Source organism: Capra hircus, chromosome 24, assembly GCF_001704415.2.
Source record: "Capra hircus breed San Clemente chromosome 24, ASM170441v1, whole genome shotgun sequence".
Classification (NCBI taxonomy): domain Eukaryota; kingdom Metazoa; phylum Chordata; class Mammalia; order Artiodactyla; family Bovidae; genus Capra; species Capra hircus.
The window spans coordinates 42,570,686-42,596,353 of record NC_030831.1 but is presented as its reverse complement, the minus strand read 5'-3'; the positions used below and the strand labels follow the sequence as shown (position 1 = coordinate 42,596,353).

Genomic DNA, 25,668 nt, shown 5'->3' with positions numbered 1-25,668 from the left:
AGTGCTTCTGTTCAAGGATATAAGGCCCAATGCATTCATTCTGCATCTTCATGGATGAAGGTTTCAGATATGTCTGAAAACATGGGCAAAATTACTCACTATCATGTTTAGTGATAACAACTAATTTTCAACAAGCCAAGGTTTCCTGTGACCTTACAGTGGATAAGTCCAGAAGATACCTAAAGACATCACATGATGTCATCTAAAAGACACCTCAGCATTTGAAAATTTTAATATAACTTGAAAATACGCATATGTTTTCCTGCAGCGACAGTACAGTTTTTGTAGCATCAGAGATGCACATGCTGGGTCTCTTTTCTCTGATAAAATAGTCATCAAACTGATAAAGATTCCATTCTCAAACTTTTTGAGCTCTCTGAATATTTCAGCTCTCTAGACTGCCTCCGTGCTTAAGACACAATATGTCTTTGCAAGGAAAATGCCAGGCAAGGACCATCCATACAGTTTGTGCTTTGTGTCTGTGGTCAGTACAGTTCTCCTCAAATTTCAATAAGTAACTGGGGGGCTCCTTGTTGACCAGAAGCCTAACAGTGCTAAACTGTATGGATCTTGTCCACCTGGCTCCTTCTGTCCTAGCCTACGAGTAGAAAGAGCCAGAGTGTGGTGGTGGTGTTTTTGTGATTATGCTTTCTGTTTTTTTTTTTTTTTTTTTTTTATGTTATTTGCCCATTTCCTCCTCATGATAATGTGTGATATAAAGAAAAACTCTTTCGCAAATGTCTTGCGGCCTGTGTTTTGGCCTGTGTCTGCACAGTATAAAGTGAAGCAGAAGGTGGTGACACGTGACTCCTGGTCCCTAATCATCCCGATTAGCTTTGCCATGGCAATTTGTACCCATTCAGGCAACGCTGAAGCTTCCGCTTCACTTTGACCTTCTCTGAGGTCCCAAAGTGCTGAACTGTGACATGACGATAGTTTTCAGTCCTCTGGGCCATCTTGGTAACAGAACTGGTTGCTGCAGGCTTTATCTGGTGCACCCATGTACAATTTCCTGTGAAGAAGGAAGAAAATGCCAGATGAACCCAGCAGCGGCCAGGTCCCCTCCATGGCCTGGACGAGGCCTGGTGCTCCACAGACCATGTAGCTCAGCCCAGAGTGAGGTCTCCTCATCTCCTGTTTCCTCCTCCCCACCGATGCCTTTGAGGGATAATTTGTGTGTGTCTTTGGGGGGCATTTCATAAATACACCCCAAACTGTCTCATATTTCTTCCAAGAAATAAGTACGTATTTTGTTTTACTTAGTGGTCAGGAGTGGAGATTACTATTTGTTTGAAACGGATAGTGAAGAGGAGGAAGAGGAAGAATTAAAAAAGGAAGACGAAGAGCCCCCCCGGAGGTCAGCCTTCCAGGTAACTATGGGGATAAGGACATCACAGCCTTGGTTGGTTGAAGAGGTTTTCTTTCTGACAGACCTTGACCACAGGCCTCAACTTCCTGTGCCGTGTTCATGCGTGGTGGCTCCCAGAGGTTCTAGTTCACATCTGAAGTCGCGTGGTTCTCACTGACCTGTCCTGCCGCTTGCTGTCAGCATTGCAGTTGTTACTGCCAGAATTCCTGCAAGGACACTGGTCCAGCCAGCTGTTCATTTGCATAAAGAAAATTTCTGGTGCTCTAAACAAAATTAAGGCTGCCCTGGGTGTACTTCGTTTCAAGCTTTGGATCACTTGAGTGGACTTCCAGTTCCATAGGTGAAATAGCTGACCTTGCTTTGTTTTGAAAACAGTCATTTTGAATTTTGAAAATCAGTTCCCTTGGTACTTCTAAAGATTTTAGACTGTATTAAAATCATAAAAACCTCCAGCCCAGTTTTGACCTTCTCAGCTTAACTGCCTCTCTTTTTCAGAACGGCCATATCATTCTTGGTGACATGGGTCACCAGCCTGGTAGCATGTATTCAGCTATTGTATCATCAGTGTTTGTTAAAGATGTGGGCTCGTCAGTAAAGTTACATATGGGATGAAAACTCGGTAGATTTCCATTACAAGGGAGCAGACATAGGGCTGTTCTTTCCCCATTGTTAGACTACAAGGCACACGGATGGACATCCGGCCAGTCTCATGATGTGTCCATGAGGCCAGTGTCGGCTTGCTGGCCAGGTCTTCCCAAGATGGCAGCTTACCTCCACGCTGTCTTCCTAGTGAAAGTGAAGAACTGAGTTGTTCGCGGGGACACTTTGCTCTGATGATGCTCTGTCACTTGCCCCATTGCTGCCCGCGTGTGTTTCTTGATGACAGCGTGTGCATGTATGCAGCTGGCTTGCTCAACACTAATGACTTGTTTATTTTTATTCCAACGAGTTTCCTTCTAATTCTCACTCATCAGGCAGCAGAGGAGAGAGCGGGTCGTCTTCACCATTTTTACAGATTACATGAATGATAAATCATTTTCTTTATTCCTAACCTACAAGCAGGGCACGTTTTATTACACATTCAGCGATGAGCACGTTTTAACCCAGTCGGTATAATTGTAGAGCCAAACTCATACTGATGTCTTAGATTAAGTGATCGGTTTTTGGTTTTTTTTTCTACTAATTACTCTTGCTTTGTCCTTCTTTGTAGAGAGCTATTGGGAAGTTTGCATCAGCCATTTTAGCCTTGCCAAAGTCTATCATTAAACTTCCCAAAACTATTCTTCAGTATTTAATCAGAGCTGCAAAGGTATTTGACATTTTACTGATGTGTGGTGTGTGGCCCTCCGCTCCATAGACTTTTAGTGGGCAGACCCCCGCTGCCCCACATCTGCATTTTCCCTGTTCTATACATCTTACAATGAAGGAATGAGAAGAATTTAAAACATTGGGCAAACTTTTCCAAAAATCGTTCTGAGAAGCCAAATTCCTTATTGTGGTGATTCTTGTTTTTCAGTCAGCATCAGAGCTGATTAAAAAATAGAAGGAGAAAATGCAGATACAAATCTTCTTGTAGTTCCGCCTAAGTCACGTCTCATGTTAAAAGGGTCACGTCTGGTTGCATGCATCAGGTATGATGTGTCAAAACATGACCATTTTCTCAGAAAGCTGGTAAAATTACAGACAGGAAAAAATGACTCGTTTTGCTCCGTCTCCTTTCTGGCTCCCAGTTAAGCCTGCATCTTCCTAAATTGGACTCTTCTGGCATCATCTGCCTGAGTTCAGTGTCTCTCTTCACTGGCCTGAGCTGCTCTGGACGGTCCACCAGCCTCCACAGTCCGCATCGTCAGAGACTCTGCTGAATGAACTGCTACAGTGATTTGTTAATTCACCCAACACACAACAGAAAGTACCTGGCTACCTCTGCTGTGGTCATTTCATAACTGCAAACCATAAATAGTGACTCACTACTCTTGTGCTTTATAGAAAGCCGCTTCTTCTGCCTTAAACTGGCTCATACACTTACACTAGCAAAATGCTCCACAAGGGTATGGCTAGCAAGGGAGACCAAGGCTTCTCACCTTTTACCTGGGGGTCTTGTTTAAACGCAGATTATTTAAATTATATCAGGTCCAAAGGGACCTGCAATTCTAGATTTTTCTCAAGCTCTCAGGTGAACCTAAAAGCTGCTCTCCCTCGCATAACACAGTCTTCCCCTTTTAAAATGCCAGGGTTCTGAGTTCTAGTTTAATATTCTCTGTTGCTACTTCCTTGGGTTTCTTTTCTTTTCCCCTTTTATGACTGCCTTATGTATCTTTCCATTCACATTTAAGAATTTATATGAAAGATTACTATGTGATTATCCCCCATCTTAGTTTAAAAAATTATCTTCTTAGCAACAACATAAAGTTCTGGATCACAACTGGATTAAAAAACATTTTAGAAAACTTAACCAACTTCGGTTACAGATCTCCACTTCAATAAAGTCCTCTCCTGTTTCAAAAAGTAAATGCTTTTTGTGTAAGAAGTTTTCAGTAAAAGGAATCCCATTTCCCTAACATTTAAGATAAAATCACTGAGGGTGGACTCTGAGATGAAGTTGGGTACAGGCTAGTGGCAGCAGCAGATGGAGAAGTCAATGTCATTTATACACATTTTCGTGTGTTTTTCTACCCAAGATTAGTTCTTCATGTGTCTGTTCTCCAGAAATACTCATGACACACTGGGTGGTAGGTACCACTGAGACTTCAGAATTGAGACATTTCAGAAAGAAGCTTAATTCAGTGTCTTAACTCAGTAAGAATCGGGATGCTTCCTCTTCCTCCTTCATCATCAACTTTTCCCAGAAATAGGTGGTCTGATCCTCGGTCCAGTGTTCCTGGAGCTGTAAAATATTAGTACTTCCAAACATGGACATGAAGGTCATTTTCCTACAAATGAGGACTTGTCCTAAGATCCTCCCCTTCCCCTCCTTTCTTCAAACACTCATCTCAGCGAGGAAACACCAGCAGGATCAATCACTAAAGGACCACGTGTAGAACCAGGAACACCGTTTCAATGAGGCATCATCTGTGTGGCCAGAGCCCTTTCTACAAGATACCCTCAATTCTGTCCTGAACCCTCCCCTGCTCTCTCTTCCCCTCCCCTCATCTCCCAGGAGTTTCATTTTCCTTCAGAGCAAAAGAGTGTGCACCTAGTATACTCACAAATCTTGAATCACTTTCTTATTTTCCACTTTGGCATTTTTGCATTATCCAAAAACAATATTGTAATACCGCTATTTTAAGGAAATGTTACAGTATGTATTTCTTAAGCCTGAAAATTTCTTTCATTTAGCAGTTCAGATTCTTTTAAAGAATCAATATTTTGCTGAAGCAAGTTTGCCTATTAATGACCTAAACCTCAGAGATATTGTTAATAGAATCTCCAGTTAACATGCTCAATAAACATCAACCATAAATTCCTTTTTCTGGTGCTTCTTCTTCAAATTGCAATTCACTTTTCCTTTTCAAAATATGTTTCTGGCATAAACTAGGATAACTTTTTTGACTCCTGGGTTTATTATTCAGAAACTATACAGATCTTATATGTGTGTGAATTGCCCATAAGATTCAGATTTCTACCTGTGAGGAAATGCTCTGACCTAGTAACCCACATCCTTTACATTTCCATGGATGGAAAAGTTGAACTCCTCTTTACTTCTACGATGCCAGTGGTTTATTTACACTGTGTTTTTCAAGGATTTCAGAAATCTGAAAGTAATATAGAATAAAAGGAAAGTGTTGGGGTATACAAGTGCCCCTCCTCCTTTATCTTCATGATAGAAACCCAGCTTCCCTGAGACCAGCTGTGTTCGTGGGTGCACGTTGAGCATGCTGCCCGGCTTCATGGTTGTGGATGGCTGACTTTGCATTTCAGGGTTTTCTTTCTGTTCCTTCTGCATGACTTGGGACACTGTTGGTGGGTGAGACATTCAAAATTGCTCTGTTGTGGTTATTCGTTGTCATTTATTAATGCTGCTATTTTCAGCTCTTGAACGAAAATGACAGAAGGCAACCTAAAGCTCCCCTGTTCTCCTTCCATCCCATTCTGGAATAACCTCTTAACCTTCACAGCACATTATCTTTCCTCTCCAAATACTGATCAATCTACAAAGCTCTTTCTCAAGTTGTTGTAATAGTTGTTACTCACAAGAGAGAATATCAAACACGCAAAAGTAATTTCCCAAAGTAAATGAACAAAAGGTGTTTTCGGTCTTGACTCAGACTTTATATGTGTTGGGAGAAAATGAATGACACTTAGCCAGGCTTCTAGCTTAGGTCTAGTATGTGTCACACAAGGAAATCAGGAGCCAAGTGTCAGAGATATAGTAGGATGGGGGGATGGGGGAGAAGTGGGTGTTCGTGGTTCCAGGGAATCTCATGATTGTCTGATACTGAACAAAATACATGCCTATAACATCTATTTTCGCATTTTACTTCATGGCCAGTGAGCACTGATCAGCTCAGTATATTGAGAGGTATGAGAAAGGGAGGTTTAATTCATGTTGACAGAAAAATAAATATATATTTCTGAAAGTCAGGAAGCTTGGTGTTGGTCCCTTTTTCTTTAATTCAATTTATTAAAAATTCAGAAAATAATGAAACTTTCTCCCTTCAGTTTGTTTATCAAGCCTGGATTACTGACCCTAAAACAGCACTCCGACAGAGGCGCAAAGAGAAAAAAAGATCTGCAAGAGAAGAACAGAAAAGAAGGAGAAAAGAATCCGGGGAGGGTGAGTAATGAAGAGGGCTGCAGCTGACAGGCATCGGACAGAGGATAAGCTTGGGAGGAATGAAATTTTTAATGTCTAAAAAGCACAAAGACTTTTACTTGCCCTTAATTTCTCAGGTCTTGGAATAAATTAAAACATGAATTTGTGCTGAGATGCATTTTATAAAATGGAAAGAGAGATAGAAGCAAAATAACCCTAAAGAAAGTAGAAGCAAAATAATAATTTTTAGGTGGCAATTAAGTCGTCAAAAAGACGTAGAGGACCACCTGACCATTAAGTGAAAATCTGTTCTTGGAAAATAAGAAAGATGAACCTTTAGAAATTTGATCAAGAAAAAAAAGGGGAAGCACACTTAGAGAGCAATCAAGGACCCAAAATGGAACATATCTACCAGTGCTGTATTCAACACTATCAATTCATTCAAAAACATACGATAGAAACATGTTTCTAAGGGGAGGAAATGACAACAAACACACCAAAACAAAGTTAAAAAGCAAGTGGGAGCTCAGGAAAAATGTGTTCATTATATATCAGACTAAAGATCAGTGTTCTGGCTATATTAAGAACTGAGAGTCAGCAAAAAAAAAATTCAGCCTAGTGAATGAATGGGTATGAAAAGTAATTCAAGATCAGAAAATAGAAACAGCCAAAAGAAGCTCAGTTTCACTAATTATCTCAATATGAGAAACGTAAACTAAATATTTTGACATTCTGCCTTTTTAATCGATTGGATTAGCAAGAATGTAAACATAGCTCTGTTTGGAGCTAGAGGAGGCGTCTGTGTCTGTGGTATTGTAAACAGCACCTCCACTTTGGAGAGCAGAGGTCGATCTGAAAATTTAAGTGTGTGTCTCCTACCGGGGATCCATCCCACCTCCAGGTGTGTGGCTTCACGTGAGTCAATATTTGCACATAAGCACAAGCACAACATGGGCTTCCCTGGCAGCTCAGCTAGTAAAGAATCCATTTGCAATGTGGGACACCTGGGTTTGATCCTTGGATTGGGAAGATCCCCTGGAGAAGGGAATGGCTACCCACTCCAGTATTCTTGCCTGGAGAATTCCATGGACAGAGGACCCTAGTGGGCTGCAGTCTGTGGGGTCACAACGAGTTGAACACAACTGAGCAACTTTCACTTTTTTCATGTTCACAAGCACATGTGTCTAAGAATATTCATCAAACATTATTATCACTAACGAAAATTTGGTAATATCCTAAATGTCCACGTAAAGCAGAACCAAGTAAATTATGTGACCAGTATATTACAGCATACTATTTAGTAGGTTAAAAAGCAAAATGAATTACTTTGAATTGACATGGAGAACAATTCCTGACATACTGTTAGTGAAAAGCATGCTGGCATGCACATTATGAAACCACTTACGAAACGAAGGAAACCAAAATGCCTCCAGACAATGTTTTGTGTTTTTAATGGATGCATGTAATCATGTATAAATGCACAAGGAAAAGACTGGGAAGAAAACTTAGCCAGTTAATTGCTGTCGTGACTTCTGGCAGAAGAGGTGGGGAGGCTGAGAGTAAAGGGTAGGATTAAAGAAAACTTCAGGCTTGTTACATTTTAATTCTTTACAAAGGAAATGTGTATATTGATTCTTTGTGAAATTAAAAATGTATTTAAACAAGAAAAGAAAAGGAAAACATAACTTCTAATGGAGCTCTAATTGCAAAGCTGTTCTCTTTTTTGACCATTCTGCTCCCTGCTACCTCCTGTGGCTTTCATTTTATTTTACTTGATTGGTTTTAAAAGGCAAAATTTAGACACTGAGGATGTAGCAAGTCAAGCAGTAAGGAAGTGGATGCAGTATAGGCCTGAAAAACTACCCTAAGGCACCAAATCTTTGCAGGGGTTTTGTTTTCTTCAACCCCTTTCCTGGGTATACATACTTGTGGGCAGGTACTGTTTCCTTTGATTCAAAAATGAGTCCATGCTGCACAGATTCTCCTGTACGTTTATTAGCAATATATCATGAACACTTCTCCAATTAAGTATTTATAAAACTATATCATCCTTTTTTAATAGCTGCAAAATATTCTGTAATATGGATATGCATAATTTATCCAACTCCTCCATCACTAATAGATATAAGGTTTGCTTCCAAATTTTTGCCACAATAAATAACACTATCAAGGATTTCCTCACACAAAAATTCATATGTAGTCGTGTGTGTGTGTGTGTGTGTGTGTGTGTGTGTGTGTGTGTGTTTAAATGCATGGCAAAAGCAGGAACACACACTTTCCCCAAGATAGATGATCAGAAGTGGAATTTCTGGGTTAAAGTGGGTGCTTTTATTTTTTTACTTAAATAAATATTTTCCCAAGAGACTTTAGAAATTTAAACTCCTCTGTATGGGGTGTAGTAATGTCTATTTCCCTGGAGCCTTGTTCTATGGGCTGTTACTACTCTTTTTATCATGTGTCTGTCTCAAGGATGACAAACGGCTTTTATTTTCATTTGAATTTTCCTAACTAATAAGGTTGAATATTTTTTATTTCGTATTTTCTTGGTTTTGGTGGTGGCGGGGGTGGCTTCCTTGGTGGCTCAGTTGGTAAAGAATCTGCCTGCAGTGCAGGAGACCTGAGTTCGATCCCTGGGTCAGGAAGATCCCCTGGAGAAGGAAATGGCAACCCACTCCAGGATTATTGCCTGGAGAATTCCATGGGCTAATGGAGCTAATAAGGTTGAACATTCTATTTCATATTTTCTTGGTAAATATTAAAATGAAAAAATTTTGAATACAAAAGTAAATAAATTTTACTTTCAAATCCAAGATTTAAACATTTTTATCGCATTTCATATTCTATTGGATTGTCTTTATTAAACTAGGAGATATTTATGTTAGGAATATTATTCTTTTTTATGTGTTACAAGTATCTTTTTTTCCAGCCCAGTGCTTATCTTTTAGTTCACAGTGTATGTTTTCTAAGCAAGGTTTAATTTTTTTCTGATGTCAAGTAGGTCTCTCAAATAGGTTTCTTTTTGGGATTTCTGTATTTTCATCTTGCTTAAGAAAGTCTTCCCCCCAGATGTTATGCATATGTTTTCTTGTATTTCCTCTTAATTTTATTTACCTTTTGAATTTTTATTATTCTTTGAAGTAGAGATCTATTATGCTAAGCCTGTTTGGTAAATGAATCTTTCTTTTTCTATTAATTTAAACGCTCCTTTTGACAGTGTTAATTTCCCATTTAGTCTTAGGTATGTTTCTGGGTTCTGTATTTTGATCCTCAAGGTGTTCAAAATTGTATATAACAGCAGTCAGCACACTTTTTCTATAAAGGGCTGGATAGTAAATATGATAAGCTTTCATTGTAAATTCCTGTTGCAACTCACCCTGCCTTCTTGGAGCAGATTCAAATGGTATGTCCCCAAGTGGGCATGACTATGTTCCACCAAAATTTGAATTTTATATAATTTTCATATGCATAAAATATTCTTCTTCTTCAGACTTTTTTTCAACTATTGAAAATATAAAAACCACTCTCAACTCACAGGCCATTAAACAGGAAGCAGGAAAGATTTGACCAAACAATTTGGTTTACCATCCCCAACTCCATAATACTCATTCTGAGGTCAAGTGAGGAGAATCTGAAAGCTCAGAACTCTGACAACTCTTCTCTGGGAGCTCTTCAAATAGGCCGAAAGTCCCAGATTTCATTATAAAATTCCTCTCAGTCCAGAAGTGTAGCATCGGTGTTAATTTACCCTGAAAGGATGTAACTCATGTTTCTTGGACACTCTTGGCAGGTCCTGTGGAGTGGGAAGACCGGGAAGATGAGCCAGTCAAAAAGAAGTCTGATGGACCAGGTAACAAAATAAAGACGCCCATCAGCAGGGGAGGTGGGGGCGGGGGGTGGGAGTGGGACTATGTTTCTTGCCCAGATGGTGCGTGAGGAAGGCTGCCTGGAAACAGTGAATTAAATCCTGTTCCTGGACTGTGACTCAATCATCAGCATCCCTTGAAATCTCATCTCTAGTGAAATTGCATCTCTAGTGAAATTGCAAAGGGACTCTGAAAATCAGACCTACCTTTGCATTGTGGGATGAGATGTCGGGTTAGAGTCCGTGTGTAAAGTCCTTTACCCAAATGTCTAAGAAAGGACGTTGGAAACAAATTATAAATGTCCCAGGGAAACCATCAGCATAGAGGCACGAAAAAATATTGGCATTTAGAAGGCATGGAAAAGGAGTGAAGTGAGAGGTAGTTTCAGTCCCTGGGTGGGGAAGATCCCCTGGAGGAGGAAATGGCAACCCACTCCAGTATTCTTGCCTGGACAATCCCATGGACAGAGGAGCCTGCAGGCTACAGTCCACAAGGCTGTACAGAATCGTACACGACTGAAGCGACTGAGCACGCATGAGAGTTAAGTACACTGGGAAATGAGCAGCCTCCAGGGCTTGGGCTGACTCCTCCTTTTAGGGAAGAAACCTGAATTCCAGCGTATCTGCTCAGGACTCCACACTGTCTGGGATAGAGCTCACATCTTCTGAGCCCCAGCCCAGGCCCGGTGCCATGTAGGCTTCACAGAGCCTGAGACTGGGGGAAAGATTTCTCCATCAGGAAAAAAAAAAAAAAAAAAAACAGAAACAAAAGCCTCTGAACGCAGTGAACCCACATGCCTCTCTGGCCCCACAGACACATGGCTTCCTCTTCTTCAGGGCTGGCAGTCCTGGGTGCACCACTTACCCACAAGCAAGGTGTTCAGGCTCTTTTGTGCTGGAGACAAATACATCCATGGATGCCATCTGTTGACACAAAACGAGACTTCCCAAAGGCTCTCCAAGCGCTCGGAGGCATGGTCCTCGAAGCGGGCCTCCATGTCCAGACAATTGGCTTTCTGTCTGTGGGGCAACACCCTGTTATTCCTGCAAACCTTTTCCTGGTAACAGTGCCCCTGCTTTGAGTAGCCTGTCTCCTTTGCCATAAGCTTTACACACATTAGCTTGTTCAACTCCCTCAAAGCCCTCTTCCCCACTTAACAGAAAAAACCAAGGCAGAGAAAAACTAGCCAAGTTTCCCAAATCTACACGACCACTCGGAGGCAGAGATGAGCGTCAGAGGTCAGCTGGTCACACGCAGCTCCCCTGGCGGGTCCCAGTCACAGCCGAGAGGAGGGAGGTGGCCCAGGGTCAGTGGGCATCTCAGGGCTCCTGTGGTTTGGAGAGGACTGACCACACAGTCAGAATTTTATAGGAAGCACAGCTTGGTGTCATTAAATACATATGAGGAAGATGATTCAGGGGTTTGGATAGAATCTTAGTGTGTAGACTGAATTCTGTACGAAATACCTTTGAAAGGTGTTCAACTACAGTTCAGCTGCAGCGGGAAACCTCAGTCATACTGAACCAACAGAACAAGAAAAGCATTAAAGGAACCAATTACTTGGATAGATTCAGACTGTTTCGGGCAAGTAGCAAATACCCTTGAGTGCAGGCTGTACTTCTAATAAAACCTGGTGTCTCTATATGGACCTGTTTCGACTGAAGCTTTGACCAAAGGTTAACAATTCTATTCAAGTTTGGTTTGGGTGCTGCCGCTGCAGGTGTGGAAAACCCTGCCCACCACATCCATGCCTGTGCCCACCCCACCCCCCCACCATGGCCCTGTCTCTCCATGTCAGGGTCAAGGACAAAACCAGGCAGGGCTGCCTTTGGTAAAACACCACTGTTCCACACACAGCACCACGACCAGGGGTGCAATGTCCCTTTAAATCAAGTTCTCTTCTTCCTCCTAGACAACATCATCAAGAGGATCTTTAATATTTTGAAGTTCACCTGGGTCCTGTTTCTGGCAACCGTGGACAGTTTCACAACGTGGCTCAACTCCATCTCCAGAGAGCACATCGACATCTCCACTGTCCTGAGGATCGAGCGCTGCATGCTGACCAGAGAGATCAAGAAGGTAGCCCTGCTCGAGGCCCTGCTTCGCTGAGTCACCAAAGTTCTGAGAGCCAGGCTCCAGACCTCCACGGGGGCTCAGACAAAATCCTTCCTCCCAGGCTTTGCATAACCCCTCTGCTTGTTGGCATATTTCAGTCTTTTCCATGCTCAGAATGATAATACACACACTACACACACACACACACACACACACACACACACTCACACACACTCACACACACACACACTCACACACACTCTCACAGTCCTAGGATCTTGGCCAGTGTGTTCATTCTGTCACCTCTCGTCACCATGGTTCCCAGCTGCAATGGTTCTGTTGTATCTCATAAAGGATCATGTGCTTTAGTCTGGGAAGTTTGGCCTGAAACTTCTCATAGGGAAAATGAGGAATATACACATGTGGAGGCTCAGAAGGTAAAGAACCCGCCTGCAATGCAGGAGACCCAGGTTCAACCCCTGGGTCCGGAAGATCCCCTGGAGAAGGGAATGGCAACCCACTCCAATATTCTCGCTGGGGAAATCCCATGGACAGAAGAGCCTGACAGGCTACAGTCCATGGGGTGGTAAAGAGTCGGACGTGACTGAGTGCCTAAGACAAAACATAGCCATAGGTGGTTTATAGATTACAGTTGAAAAAAAATAGTTCATGGCTGGAAAGGTTACTCTCACTTAGCAAAATTATCAACATGTGAAAAGGGATTTCTTTTTAATTTTTTAATTTTATTTTTTGAGGTGTGAGTGGCATATACCATTTTATTCATTTCAAGCTTACAGGATAATAACTTGGTATTTATGTATACTGTAAAATGATAACCACAGGAGATCTAGTTAACCTCCATCACTGCACCTGTTATAAATTTTTTTATTGTGAAGAAGACTTTGAAGATCTATTCTCTTAATAACTTTTCAACACGCAACACAGCATCGTTGACTCTAGTCACCATTGCCTCCCCATGATTTATGTATTTATTTCATAACTGCAAGTTTGTACATTTGACCATCTTCAGCCTTAAACTAGGAAGGGTTTCCTGCTCAGCATGACCCAGTAGCATCTGGCGCCATTAATTCAGTGAGCTGATGTCAATCCTCAGCTTGGCTAACTTGGCTTTTCATCCTGCTCAAGGTGTGTGTGATGGCAGAGGGTTGTCCATACTGAGAAGCACTGACGTCTGTGCAGGGCTGTGACAGTGTCTCCCTCTCCGCAGGGCAACGTCCCAACCCGGGAGAGCATCCACATGTACTACCAGAACCATATCATGAACCTGTCCAGGGAGTCGGGGCTGGACACCATCGATGACCATGCTGGCACTACTGCGGGCGCAGAGACCGCCCACAGGATGGACAGCTTGGATTCCCACGACAGCATCTCCAGGTATGTCACGTGCTCCACAGCGGTGCTCTTTCCGCAGGGATGACAGAGGTGAGAGGTGAGGGGAGAGGCGCAGGCTAACCAGAACCTTGGGGTGCCCAGCTGCTCTGGGCTGACTCCATGGGCATGGCCCAGCAGAGCATTGCTGCCCCTGGTCCGAGCAGAGAGAAGCAGATATCAGTAATAAAGTATTAGAAAGGCCCATATGACCCACGGGCCCACGACTGGGATTTCCAAGCTCGAGTTAAGTCAGATGAGCCTCCTGACACAAAATGAGTAACTGTATCAAGAACTGCATCTTCAGTGCCTTTAAAATGCTGTTCCACAAAGTATCTTCTGTTCTAGAGTCTTCTGCCACCTGTTGCTCTTCATCTTCTTTCAGAAATTTTACTTTATGATTCGGAATCATAAACATTTGAGAAGTGGTTCTGTGGGCCCCACCTTCCGAGCTGTGTGGTCACACCCCTGCTTCACACGGGCCCCTGCACTGACCCTTGCCCGGGGCTGCACTGTGTGTGGGTTTCCTCACTTTTTCCTTAACAGACCCCTGGAGATGTACTGTTATCATCCCCATTTGACAGGGACATGAGCTTCTTATGAAAGTTCTTGAGGCTGCAGACTAGTTTGCAAAGGGGAAAATCACACATAATTACACATTTTTTTCCATAGAACTTCAGGCATTTCACAGGCTTCCTGAATTTTATGCATGAGTCTGGCTTAAGAATAGTGGCTCCAGAACCAAACTCTGAACCCAGTGAATCAAACAGAAAATTAGAATGTGAACTGAAAATCAGTTGTTCATAAAATAAACATACATGATTCCTGTATTAGTAACTTTCAGCTATGTAACAACTGATAATATGGTCAGTTAAGAAAGTAAGTAAATATTATAAACCACAACTTTAGGAGGGAGAAGAAGAAAAAGAAAACAAAGACTGGCTAAAATAAAATCAAATAACTGCCTTTAAATCTGATCCAAGATGACAAATCTGCACCCATAGTCAAAACCTGTGAGGTGGGAGATATTAAAATTCATTGATTGCCTTTTAACAAAGACTGTCAAAGTATTCCAACATTTTAAAATGGTCAACCATCAATAAATTTACTAATAGAAAACCAACACCTTTAAAATTATTTTTAATGTCCTTTTACTCATTATTTGTAATGTGAAGAAAAGGGAGACACAGTATTGGTCATTTATGCCCTCAGTGAGGGGGTGATTTGCCTTCTTCTTAGAGGCCAAGGAAAACTTCCTTTTTTTTTTTTTTTCGCTTAGAAAACTTTCAAATCTCCAAACAATGGTGTGTCTGCAATAGAGTCCCTAGGAAGCCACGCTGATTTCTGATGAAGCAGTGGTCTTCTGTGGGAGGGACCCCAGTGTGGACATTTGCCATCAGCACACCTATGCCCTGAGGCAGGTAGCATCACCCCCAGCAGGGAGGCAGGGACCCACATGCTCTATGTGGCCCAGCCCCTTAAGGACCCAGCGTGCAAGGAGTGGTCCTACCCACCCCATCTCACCCGCTTTTCCCTTCAGCAGACAATAGAGGGGGTTGGGGTAGGAACCTAACAAATGTGCTTATGTTCCGTTTGACTTATTGGAACAGTCACAGTTTCTTTCAAATCCAGATGTATGAAATCAGATATCCTCTATCTTTCAAATCCAGATGTATAAAATCAGATATCCTCTACCTTCCCAGAAAATAAATTCAAGTTCCTTCAGGAAACATTGGTGACATTCCAAGGGACATTCCTAGATATATGCAGAGGGTCTATTATTGGGAGTGTGTGCTGTGTGCCCCTGGGATGGCTCCAGTGACCTGAGGACATCAATTAGATTTGTCACCTGTTTTTGTAAAGCTCCGGCTCTTCCCTTTCAGTTTTAAAACTGTCCTGGCTTGGACAACAAGCTAATCCACCACAAATAACCCAGTAATGTGGGGTCTGAGGGCGGGCTGCGTGGTCGCAGAAATCACCCAAGAATTAACAAGGTAAAGAGGACTTTGTGAGCATTGATTCTGCACAGAAAATCGGGCAGGTCAGGGTGCACAGCCTCTTTCTGCTGCAAACTCCCCAAAGGCTGGGGGATCCACCTCTGAAAATACAAAACAATACGGAAGCTCAGAAATCCAGTTCCCTCATCTCATAAATGATGAGACTGAGACCCAGAAGAAGGGGAAGGGATTTATCTAAAGCCCGGCAGGTAGTCAGTGTCCACTGTGTTTCTAGTTCATCTGACCATCATCTCCTCTTTTTGTTCAGGATGAGTTGACATCAAAAGGAGTTGGGGTTGTTCTTTAAAATCCTTATTAGAGACCATTTGGTTGCTCGCCTCGTCCCCTCGCTCTCCCACTACTGGGTCCTGTCTTGGCCACGTGGCTGTGACATGCAGTCAGGGTGTTCTCCCGCAGAGCACTCGGGGGTGGGAGCTGCTATGGCTCTGAGAACCTGAAAGCCCTTTAACAGTTCCATGAGTGCCTCAAATTCCCCACCCCCAAAGGGGACCCCAGAGGTCACTCCATCATCTTGAATGGTTCCCATTTCTGCCCCCATGGTCACTGATTAAGGGTACCTACTGTGTGGCTGGCACACAATAGGTCCCCTGGTGCAATCACTAGAGGCTGACGTTCAAAATCAGCTGTCTGTAACACAAAGGGTAGGCTGAGTCACTCGCTCTCAGGCTGGAAGTCAGTGTCCCAGGAGCCTCCATGTCAACAGCTTCAGGGGGTGTTCCTCTCTGGGGTTAAACTCCACATGTGAACTGCAATCATGCCTCCATCTGAGCTGTTGGCTGCTACTGGGATCACCCAGTAGCAACTCAGCCCTGAATCTGCCTCAGTTTCCTCCCTGACTGTCGAGTGACAGGTGCTGAGGATTCAGCCAATGGGATCTCACCCTGCTGACATCCGCCGAGACCTAGAATGTGATCACAGAGAAAACCACTCATTAGGCTCAATAAACAGTTAACAGACCAAATGGCCCTGCCACTGCTGGACTTCCTATGTTGCCTTTGTACCTTTTCTTTTCTTTTCTTTTTGATGTTGGTTTATATCCAGTTGCATATCAAACCACCATCTCTTCTCCAAGCCATCCAGTTTGGCTCGACTGAATATCACTCAGAAAATGGGGTGGAAAATTCAGTTTGTTGCAGTGAATCCTGAGCTTCCTTCTTTTCTTTTGGAAACCATGCTTTTAAAATGGCATTTTTATATAAATTTTACTTGAGCAGGTATTTCTGCTTAAGAACTGAACTCAGGATTGGGGAAGGGGGGCTCTGAATAAAATATATTTCCTGTCTTTGGAAAAAAAAAAACAAACAAACCCTCAGCTGTACAGTTGTAAAGATGAATTTTGCTCTGTGAGAGACAGGTTAGGACTTATTATTCTAGTTCCCTGTCCCACCCAGAGAGCAACACTTCATCCTTTATCAGCAGTTCTGTTCTCAACCCAGTGCTATCCTGTCTCATCTTCCCTTCTCTGTCCCGGAGCCCCGCTGCGGTGGCCGCTGTCCGTGGTGCTGGAGTGGCGTGTGGTCTGCTGCATGGCGGTATCTGGGTCTCTGACGTGTGACTCCTGTTTCCGGCGCTGTTTTAACACTGTGTCTCTGTAACTGTTTGCGCTGCTAGCTGCTACACGGAAGCAACCATGCTGTTCTCAAGGCAGTCCACCCTTGATGATTTAGATGGACCAGAAACTGTGCCTAAAACGAGTGAGCGCGCTCGGCCCGGGCTCCGTAAAATGCTCAGCATGGATGTGTCCTCCTCGTCAGCCGAGAGCACCAGCTTAGGCTCCAGGTGCTCACCCGTGCATGCTTTGTCCGTGACCATGTCAGCCCCTGCCCGTGTCATTGCACAGATGAGTTATTGTGACCTGTGTGTTTTCGTTCACTTTTGTCTTAAGAAGGTGCATGACTAATGAAAGCGTAACCAGCATCCTTCCTGGGACACAACTGGTCGTTACCAGGATAGCGTTCTATTCAACTAACCGCTCTTTGCTTTTTGTCTGTTAGGAGTTTCTTAAAAATCCTACTATAAACATTGTTCTCCATTTTGTAAGTATTTCACACTTTCTATTTCCAAAGGAGCAAGCATGTTTCCTCCTCGGTTCAGGGTACCAGTAGGCAGTCCTCATGGGGAAAAATGGGTCAGGAAGAGTAGGAAACTTTCTCATAATTTTGTCCAAAGATCCACACAGTAGGAGTTAATCCCAAATCCTGTATGTAGTCACATTTGGTCAACACAGAATGAATCTGTCCACATGCTACATGCCCAACTGACATGCAAGTTAGAATATATTCAACCATTGTTTTTAAAATAATATTATTATGCAGTAGAATATATTACCTTGGGGGACCTTAACTTGTTTGGTTTGGGAAAGATTACTTTGGGCTTAGGCTTTCTCATTAAATCTCACGATAAAAACTATAATCATGCATAGAAATGAAATCACTTGCTTAAAATCCAAAAGCTCTTCTTTGAAAAGTCAACAGGAGCACAGAAGCACAAGCTGTATTGTGCTTATCCTGACACCAAACAACCACCCAAATAACCCACTCCGAAACTAAGGGCAGAGTCGGCAAGTCAGCCAGTGTTAGATCCTTGTCTCCAGCAGCTATGTACGTACATTCAGTACGTATGTAAGTACATTCAGAGCTGCAGGAGGCTGGCACCCGGCATTTCAGGGACTGCTATGGCCATTTAAGCTGTCCTCTGGTGGGCACATGCTATGCCATTCCAATCTGCTGATTGCTGACTGTAGCAGGATTTACCTGAATCCCTTTGGGTCAGACCTCATCAAAAACCATAAAGAGCATGCCTGTGATAGGTTACGGTCCCTCTGGAAGTTAGAACCTGGTGCGGGGCTGGCTCCAGTGGTCTGAAAACTGGGTGACCAGTCCGTTTTACTGTCATGTCTAATCAAGGTAAGTCTTAGCCAAAAGCATTGTCTTGGCGTTCTGAGAGCCTAATTAATGTGCTGTAGGCACATATAGGGCCAAAGTCCTGGGGCCCTGAACACCCCTGAATTAGGATCAAGAGCTCATGCAACTCTGACTCTTCAGTCTCAAGGCTCAGCCAGATGCATTCATTCATTCATGTGTGTGTGTGCACCAGTGTCCATGACAAGAGAAATGGGTACAGTCTGCACCTTTGAGCATCTCAGTGATATGACCCCAGCTGCTCACAGATGCCATTCAGGGAGCAGCCTAACAGCTGATCACTGCGCACCCCGTATACTTGGCATCTTCAGGTGACTTTCCCCCCTCTCTTCAGGGCCGGGTGTATGAGGTACACAGCATAGCAGGCAGACCTTGATCTTGCTGCTATGGCTGCTGTACTTTTGTCTCCAGTGTTTTTTGCACGAGCTCAGGGAGAGTTAAGGAGAGGAGAGATGCAAAAGGGAAGACAGGACACAGAAGTAGAGTGAAGACCGGGGCAGAGGGGCTCCTGGAAAATGAAGCTGGAAGAGGAGCTGGCCAGTGGGAGGAGAAAGTGGGAGGGCAGTCAGAGGGGAGGGTGGGTGCAGCCCCAGGAGAGACCCTGGGGCAGAAAGTGGTGGGCGGGGCTTCCACTTCCAGGTGGTGGGGAGCCAGGAAAAGGACGATGGTGAGCGTCCAGTCAGGTGTCAGAGGCACCAGTGAGAAAAGGCGCAGGATGGAAGTGCTGGCAGGAGCCAGCATAAACAACGAAGCAGGCTTTATCTTGCCAATGGTCCACCATTCCGGGCCTCCCCTTAAGGTCTGGGGTCTGTTGAGAGTAGAGTGCATCTCTGTGGACCCAGCCAGTTGAGACATCTCCTTTCCCTGGGTACCTTTCTTTACAATCTGTGCTCTGGGGGGTGCACTGGGCTCACTGTGTCTTGACTGGAAATAAACAGTGGGCCTGCTGCCTAGGACCATCGATGGGACTGAAAAGCTACGCACGAGAGGGTTTGGTGCCCCGGGACCTGCCACCCAGCACCCTTCCCCTGTCTCTGCACCCAGACATGATTATCCAGAAGGAGCAAAGCAGATGGAACGTGGGGAGTGAGGAGGCATCCCCCCCGCCACGTGCCTGGGTGCGTGGCCATGGTTGCCGCGGGAGGCTCTAGGGGTTGCTGAGGCCAGGCGGTGCCCTCCGTGTCTCCTGACAGCGAGCCCACACAGTGCACGATGCTGTACTCGCGCCAGGGGACCACGGAAACCATCGAGGAAGTGGAGGCTGAGCAGGACGAGGAGACATCCGAGGGGGCCCGGGAGGCCGAGTCCCCACAGGACCCCACGGAGGACGGTGACGTGGAGGCCCCGCCGTCCTACAGCAAGGCTGTCAGCTTTGAGCGCCTGTCCTTTGACTCCCGGGATGACTCAGCTGGCCAGACCCACATGGAAGTCAGCCCGGATGACAGCCGCTCGGATCGGCTGGAGGCCAGCATCCTGCCACCCCTGACCCACGAGCTGACAGCCAGCGAGCTGCTGCTGAACAAGTGAGAGCTGGGGCCACAGCAGTGGAGCTGGGAGTGACCCTTAGTGTCCACTGAGCTGCTGGGTGCAGACACCATGTAGAAAAGGTCTCCCCAGACATTTAGAACCACATGCGTGCTCACCTCTGTCTCTGTAACATGATAGGAGGTCGACAGCACAGGACGCCTGGGGACCCAGGCAGCAGGGAGGGGTGGGCAGGGTCTCACTGCGTGGAATCAGTGCCCAGGAGGGACTGAGGCCAGTGTTCTGGCAGGATGTTCCATGACGACGAGCTGGAGGAGTCGGAGAAGTTCTACGTGGGGCAGCCTCGCTTCCTGCTGCTCTTCTACGCGCTGTACAACACGCTGGTGGCCCGCTCCGAGATGGTGTGCTACTTTGTGATCATCCTCAACCACATGGTCTCCGCCTCCATGATCACCCTCGTGCTGCCCATCCTCATCTTCCTCTGGGCCATGCTGTCCGTCCCCCGGCCCAGCAGGCGCTTCTGGATGATGGCCATCGTCTACACGGAGGTAGGCGTCCCTCCAGTGGACCTGCCTGACCCCTGCTTCACATAAATACATAGTCAGTTAGAGGGATCATCTTAGGTCAGCATGTGATTATAACCGGCAGTTGTTGGTGCTGAGAACTATAGTCGTCTTTTCACATCTCATACCTCACACAACATGGGAGCTGATATCGTTCCTTAAACAAGGGATAAGGAACAGCCTTTATGAGATTAACTAATTGGCCCAAAGTGGGCTTCCCTGATGGCTCAGACGGTCAAGAGTCTGCCTGCAATGCACGAGACCCAGGTTTGATCCCTGGCTTGGGAAGATTGCCTGGAGAAGGAAATGGCTACCCACTCCAGTATTCCTGCCTGGAGAATCTCATGGACAGAGGAGACTGGGGGGGCCACCGCCCATGGGGTTGCCAAGAGTCAGACACAACTGAGTGACTAACACTTTCACTTTCACTTTACTCAGCTGGTGAGTGGTGGGGGAGGCCTTTGAGGTCTGGTGTCTGCGCTGTGATATTGACCAGCATGACGGTAAGTACAAGGCAGACACAAGCACGGTGCCAGGGCCAGTGCATGGTCAGTGAGTGGACATTGGATCAAACAATACAGTAAGCACTTGAAACACAGTTGGATGCAATTAACCCTGATGATGTAGACATTGGAGGGGTGTTTCAGCATCAGTCTCTACAAGCATCTCCACATGTATACCCTGGGCTGGCAAGGTTTTGTTTCATTTGCTTTTATTTCTTCTTGAGGAGAACTTAGAGTGAGCAATAAAATGCTGAGAGGAAAGAGAGCAGAATAAAGTGGAAATTGTCTATAATGCCTGTGCAGTTTTCTCCTAAAGATTACAAACTAAAGCCATACTTGCAGAATAAAGATCCTGCTGTTCACATTTGTTCTAGTGACCTCATTTAATAGCTGAATATTTATATAAGTATCTAATTGAATCAGCACAAACTAGCCCCTGCATGCGTGCTAAGTCACTTCAGTCATGTCTAACTCTGCGACATTATAGACTGTAACCTTCCAGGCTCCTCTGTCCATGGAATTCTCCAGGCAAGAATACTGAAATGGGTTGCCAATCCCTTCTCCAGGGGACCTTCCCGACCCAGGGATCAAACCCACGTCTCTTATTTCTCTTGCACTGGCAAGTGGGTTCTTTATCACTGGTGCCACCTGGGAATCCCAGAAACTAGCCCACTCCCTGACAATAGCAGAAGTCATTTGAGCCAAGTCAGGAATAACCTCCATGGCCCCGATATGTCTGTAGTCACAGGCCCTGGAGGTGTGGTTCTGGCCTTGTCCTGAAGTCAGTGTCTGTGGAAGGAGAATTCGTTATTCCACATGCTGTGTGCATTCCCAGCACCAAAACTGAGACTTTTTCCCTTAATTTTTGTATCGCTGTTCCTCGTCTAGAACTATGCTTAAAGGGCGTCGTTTATTCTATTTTCTCCCATCTGTGCAGGTGGCCATTGTGGTCAAGTACTTCTTCCAATTTGGGTTCTTCCCCTGGAACAAGAATGTGGAACTGAACAAGGACAAGCCTTACCACCCACCCAACATCATCGGGGTGGAGAAGAAGGACGCCTACGTGCTCTACGACCTCATCCAGCTGCTGGCACTCTTCTTCCACCGCTCCATCCTAAAGGTACTGCCCACCCATCACCCCGGGATATTTCTAAGAACCCGGCGCTGGGATCGCGAGGGGCTGGGGGGCCACGGGCGAGGTCTATCTGTGTGCTCTTGTTTTCTTTGTTAACAGTTTTGTTCATTTCATTTGTTTTCTCAACACTGTGTACTCAATAATGGAGTTTGTGATCAATCAGGGGAAATTTCCCCCTATTTCTACTCTGGGATGCATGCGTACGTGCTAAGTTGCTTTAGTAATGTCTGACTCTTCTGCGACCCTATGGCCTATAACCCGCCAGGCTTCTCTGTCCATGGGATTCTCCAGTCAAGAATACTGCAGTAGGTTGCCAATCCCTCCTTCCTGACCCAAGGATCTAACCCACACCTCTTATGTCTCCTATATTGGCAGGCAGGTTCTTGCCCACCCTGGGATGAAGGCACCCTGATTATCCCATGTTTGTGGAAATTGCCTGAAGGATGTGTGGTTCTTACCACTAAATCAAGTCTTGCCTGAGTTGAAGGCAGATCATTGGGGAGCTAGAATTTGGGGGTCTCCTCTCCAGCCTGACCTTGGCCCACACCCTTTTAGAAGCATTGCTTTTCTCATAGTTTTTGCTCTGAAACCACTGGTTTAGTGAGAGACTGCCCAATCCATGGGCCTGGGGATCCTAGGCTGTGCTCCCAGAGAGGCTGCTTCTGAGAAAGCCATACCGGCATTGCTCTGGGAAGACGGGTCTGCAGGGTAACCTTCTTGAGATCTGCACCTCCTGTCATCCTGCTGAGCACCTGTGGGGTTCCTTGTCTCAGACACTGTGAAATATAAGCTGAACTTGTGATATGCCACTCAAGTCTACACGTTAGAGATTGTCATACAGCATGCCTTGGATGTATTGATGTGCCTATGGTCAGAATCTCACTTTCCCCCTCTTGTTTTAACTGTGTCTCCTTGTACTGATATAACATATCTTACATTCATTTTATCAAGTAGTATCTTCGTTAGTTCCTTTTCAGAACAAGCTGGGCCTAAGTTAAGGCACACACATGCCACGCCCAGCACAGCGGGGTGAGAAAGACCTGAAACAGGGGTGAGCGTGTAATGAAGACAGACACATATAATTTGGCAAGTGAGGAGTCGGGGGGCCCTCTTGCTCTCCATGACAGAAAGACAAAATGGCTCCTTTCAGCCCACACTTTTATTGGCAAAAGTCACATGAGATCATTAGGGAATAGCTATACTGGGGAGTTTGATTAGCGAAGGCTCTGCTATTGATCAGGAACATCTTGCTTTATTTTCATGGGGAAGGACGCAGCAGTATGCAGTGAAGTGGAGCAGAGAGCACGTCCCGCCTCAAGAACGTCCATTCAGCATGCTTACCAGGACAATCACGAGGGCGCAGTTTGCTGCACCCTCAAGACATGGGACAGGTTCTGGTCTCTGCTCCGCCAGGCTGCAACACACACATACATGCACACTCACATACATGTACATGTGTGTTTGACCTCTATCCTACTTGCTGGGCTGTTTCACACAGGCTTTTATCTATGTGGACTGTGACCAAGATCTTCCCTCTGCTTTCTGTCACCTTGCAAACTGCCAGTCCCTAGCCCTCCATTTGCAGGGTGGGGGGGTCTTTCCTGAGTTATTGGGGTGTGATGAGTTTGCAAAAGTACATATAGGTAGATAATAAGCTTTCCTAAGGAAGCTGACCTTGCTTTGGTTTTCTAATCTTTTTTTTAAATTTCAGCATTGTTGATGTAGTGTTGTTCAGTTGCTAAGTCATGTCCAACGCTTTGTGACCCCATGGACTACAGCACACCAGGCTCCCCTGTCCTTCACTATCTCCTGGAGTTTGCTCAGATTCATGTCCATTGAGTCAGTGATGCCATCAAACCATCTCATCTGTCACCTTCTTCTCTTCTTGCCCTCAATCTTTCCCAGCATCAGGGTCTTTTCTAATGAATTGGATCTTCCCATCAGGTGGCCAGAGTATTGGAGTTTCAGCTTCAGCATCAATCCTTCTGATGAATATTCAGAGTTGATATCCTTTAGGATTGACTGGTTTGATCTCCTTGTTGTCCAAGGAACCCTCAAGAATCTTTTCCAGCAACGCAGTTTGAAAGTGTCAATTCTTTGACACTCAGCCTTCTTATATCCGTACATGACTACTGGAAAAACCATAGCTTTAACTGAAGGATCCTTTGTTGATGTATAATTGGCCAGTGAAATTGTAAGGTATCAGAAGTGTATATGTGGTGATTTGATAAGCGTATATATGGTGAGAGGACCCCCGTCTGGTTCGTTGACACATCCACCACTTCCTCGCCTGCCTGTTGGTCGGTGTTTGGTGGGAACACTTAGGTCGTGCTCTCCTAGCAGTCTCCACTGTCCAGCAGTGTCATTGGCTGCAGTCGCCCTGTTTGACGTGTGGTTTCCTATCCTGAGGGACACGCTGGTGGCCTGGATGTCACGGGGCCGAGTCCCAGCCTCTGTCTGGACAGCGGGCTGAGCTGTCCCTTTCCTGCCTCCTCAGTGTCACGGCCTCTGGGATGAAGACGACATCGTGGACAGCGGCTCGGACAAGGTGGACTCGGATGACGAGCTGTCCCTCGGCCATGGTAGGAGGGCCTCCTCCGACTCGCTCAAGTCTATCAACCTGGCTGCATCCGTGGAGTCGGTGCACGTGACCTTCCCAGAGCAGCCGGCTGCCGTCCGGAGGAAGCGCTCCAGCAGCGGCTCCCAGACATCACAGGAGTCCAGCTTTTCCTCGAATAGGTCCAAGAGAGGTATTGCCGCACGGTGTCACTGTAAGGACCCCTGAGTAGAGTTACTCCCTGGTGCCAGGGATCAGGGGCAAGGGAGCTGGGTGCTGTCAAGGCAGCAGATACTGTGATGTGAAATGAATGTACTTTGTAACGAGACCAAGTTCAAATCCTGGCTGAGCTGTGTGTATAGCCTGGGGCACTCACAACCCTGTCTAGGATGTCTGTCTGAATTCCCCAACCCCCGCCTAGCACAGAGATTTCACGTGTTGGTGAAAAGTGACCAGCACGCTGTCTCATACCTAGTGAGTGTCGGACACAGGGTAGTTGGCAGTCATACCCAGAGATTCTGCCGGGTGTGCCCAGAGTGCTGTACATCACGATTTATTTTGAAAGTGCACTTCTATTTGATCAATAGGAACTTTATGCCAAACCACCTAGTTATTTCCTACATTAGTTACTACTCTCTTACTGAACAGCCAGTGACAGGAAAGTACATGTGCGTTACGTCGCCCCTCTTGGGGTAACTGCGCTGTTGTATTGACAGCGCTCCTGTCTGCAGCTCTCCAGACCCTCTGTATTCATCTTTTTTCTGGCCAACACTGGCAGGCCATCTTATATTGGTTTTATAGTTAGAGAAATTTGGTCCTGAAAAAAGGCATGGTCCTGGACCTAGGCTAGAAAACCCACAACCAGAACCTGGGACCCCATTGAGCAGGAAAAAAACTGCTCCCCAGTCTAATTCTTCCTGGGACAGAGGTCCCACAGCCACCCTAAGGAGCCAGGTGGGTGTGAAAGCCCACGGACGCCTTTGGCTGTGGAACCAGAGTAGGGGCTACAGATCCCAAGTTCTCCGCTGCTGTTCTTACAGGCATCTGTGCATCTTAC

At 45.4% G+C, this 25,668-nt stretch overlaps 1 protein-coding gene across 1 annotated transcript in view; it reads left to right on the top strand.

Annotated features, from left to right (window-relative positions):
• The window catches only part of PIEZO2 (piezo type mechanosensitive ion channel component 2), a 255,503-nt gene that overhangs the window by 214,852 nt on the left and 14,983 nt on the right, over positions 1 to 25,668 (top strand). The window contains exons 32-40 of the mRNA XM_018039712.1: positions 1,264 to 1,370; positions 6,029 to 6,143; positions 9,910 to 9,969; positions 11,898 to 12,064; positions 13,269 to 13,435; positions 19,562 to 19,891; positions 20,143 to 20,401; positions 21,857 to 22,039; positions 24,552 to 24,804. Coding sequence (XP_017895201.1) covers positions 1,264 to 1,370; positions 6,029 to 6,143; positions 9,910 to 9,969; positions 11,898 to 12,064; positions 13,269 to 13,435; positions 19,562 to 19,891; positions 20,143 to 20,401; positions 21,857 to 22,039; positions 24,552 to 24,804 — 1,641 coding nt within the window. The remainder of the gene's footprint in view (positions 1 to 1,263; positions 1,371 to 6,028; positions 6,144 to 9,909; positions 9,970 to 11,897; positions 12,065 to 13,268; positions 13,436 to 19,561; positions 19,892 to 20,142; positions 20,402 to 21,856; positions 22,040 to 24,551; positions 24,805 to 25,668) is intronic.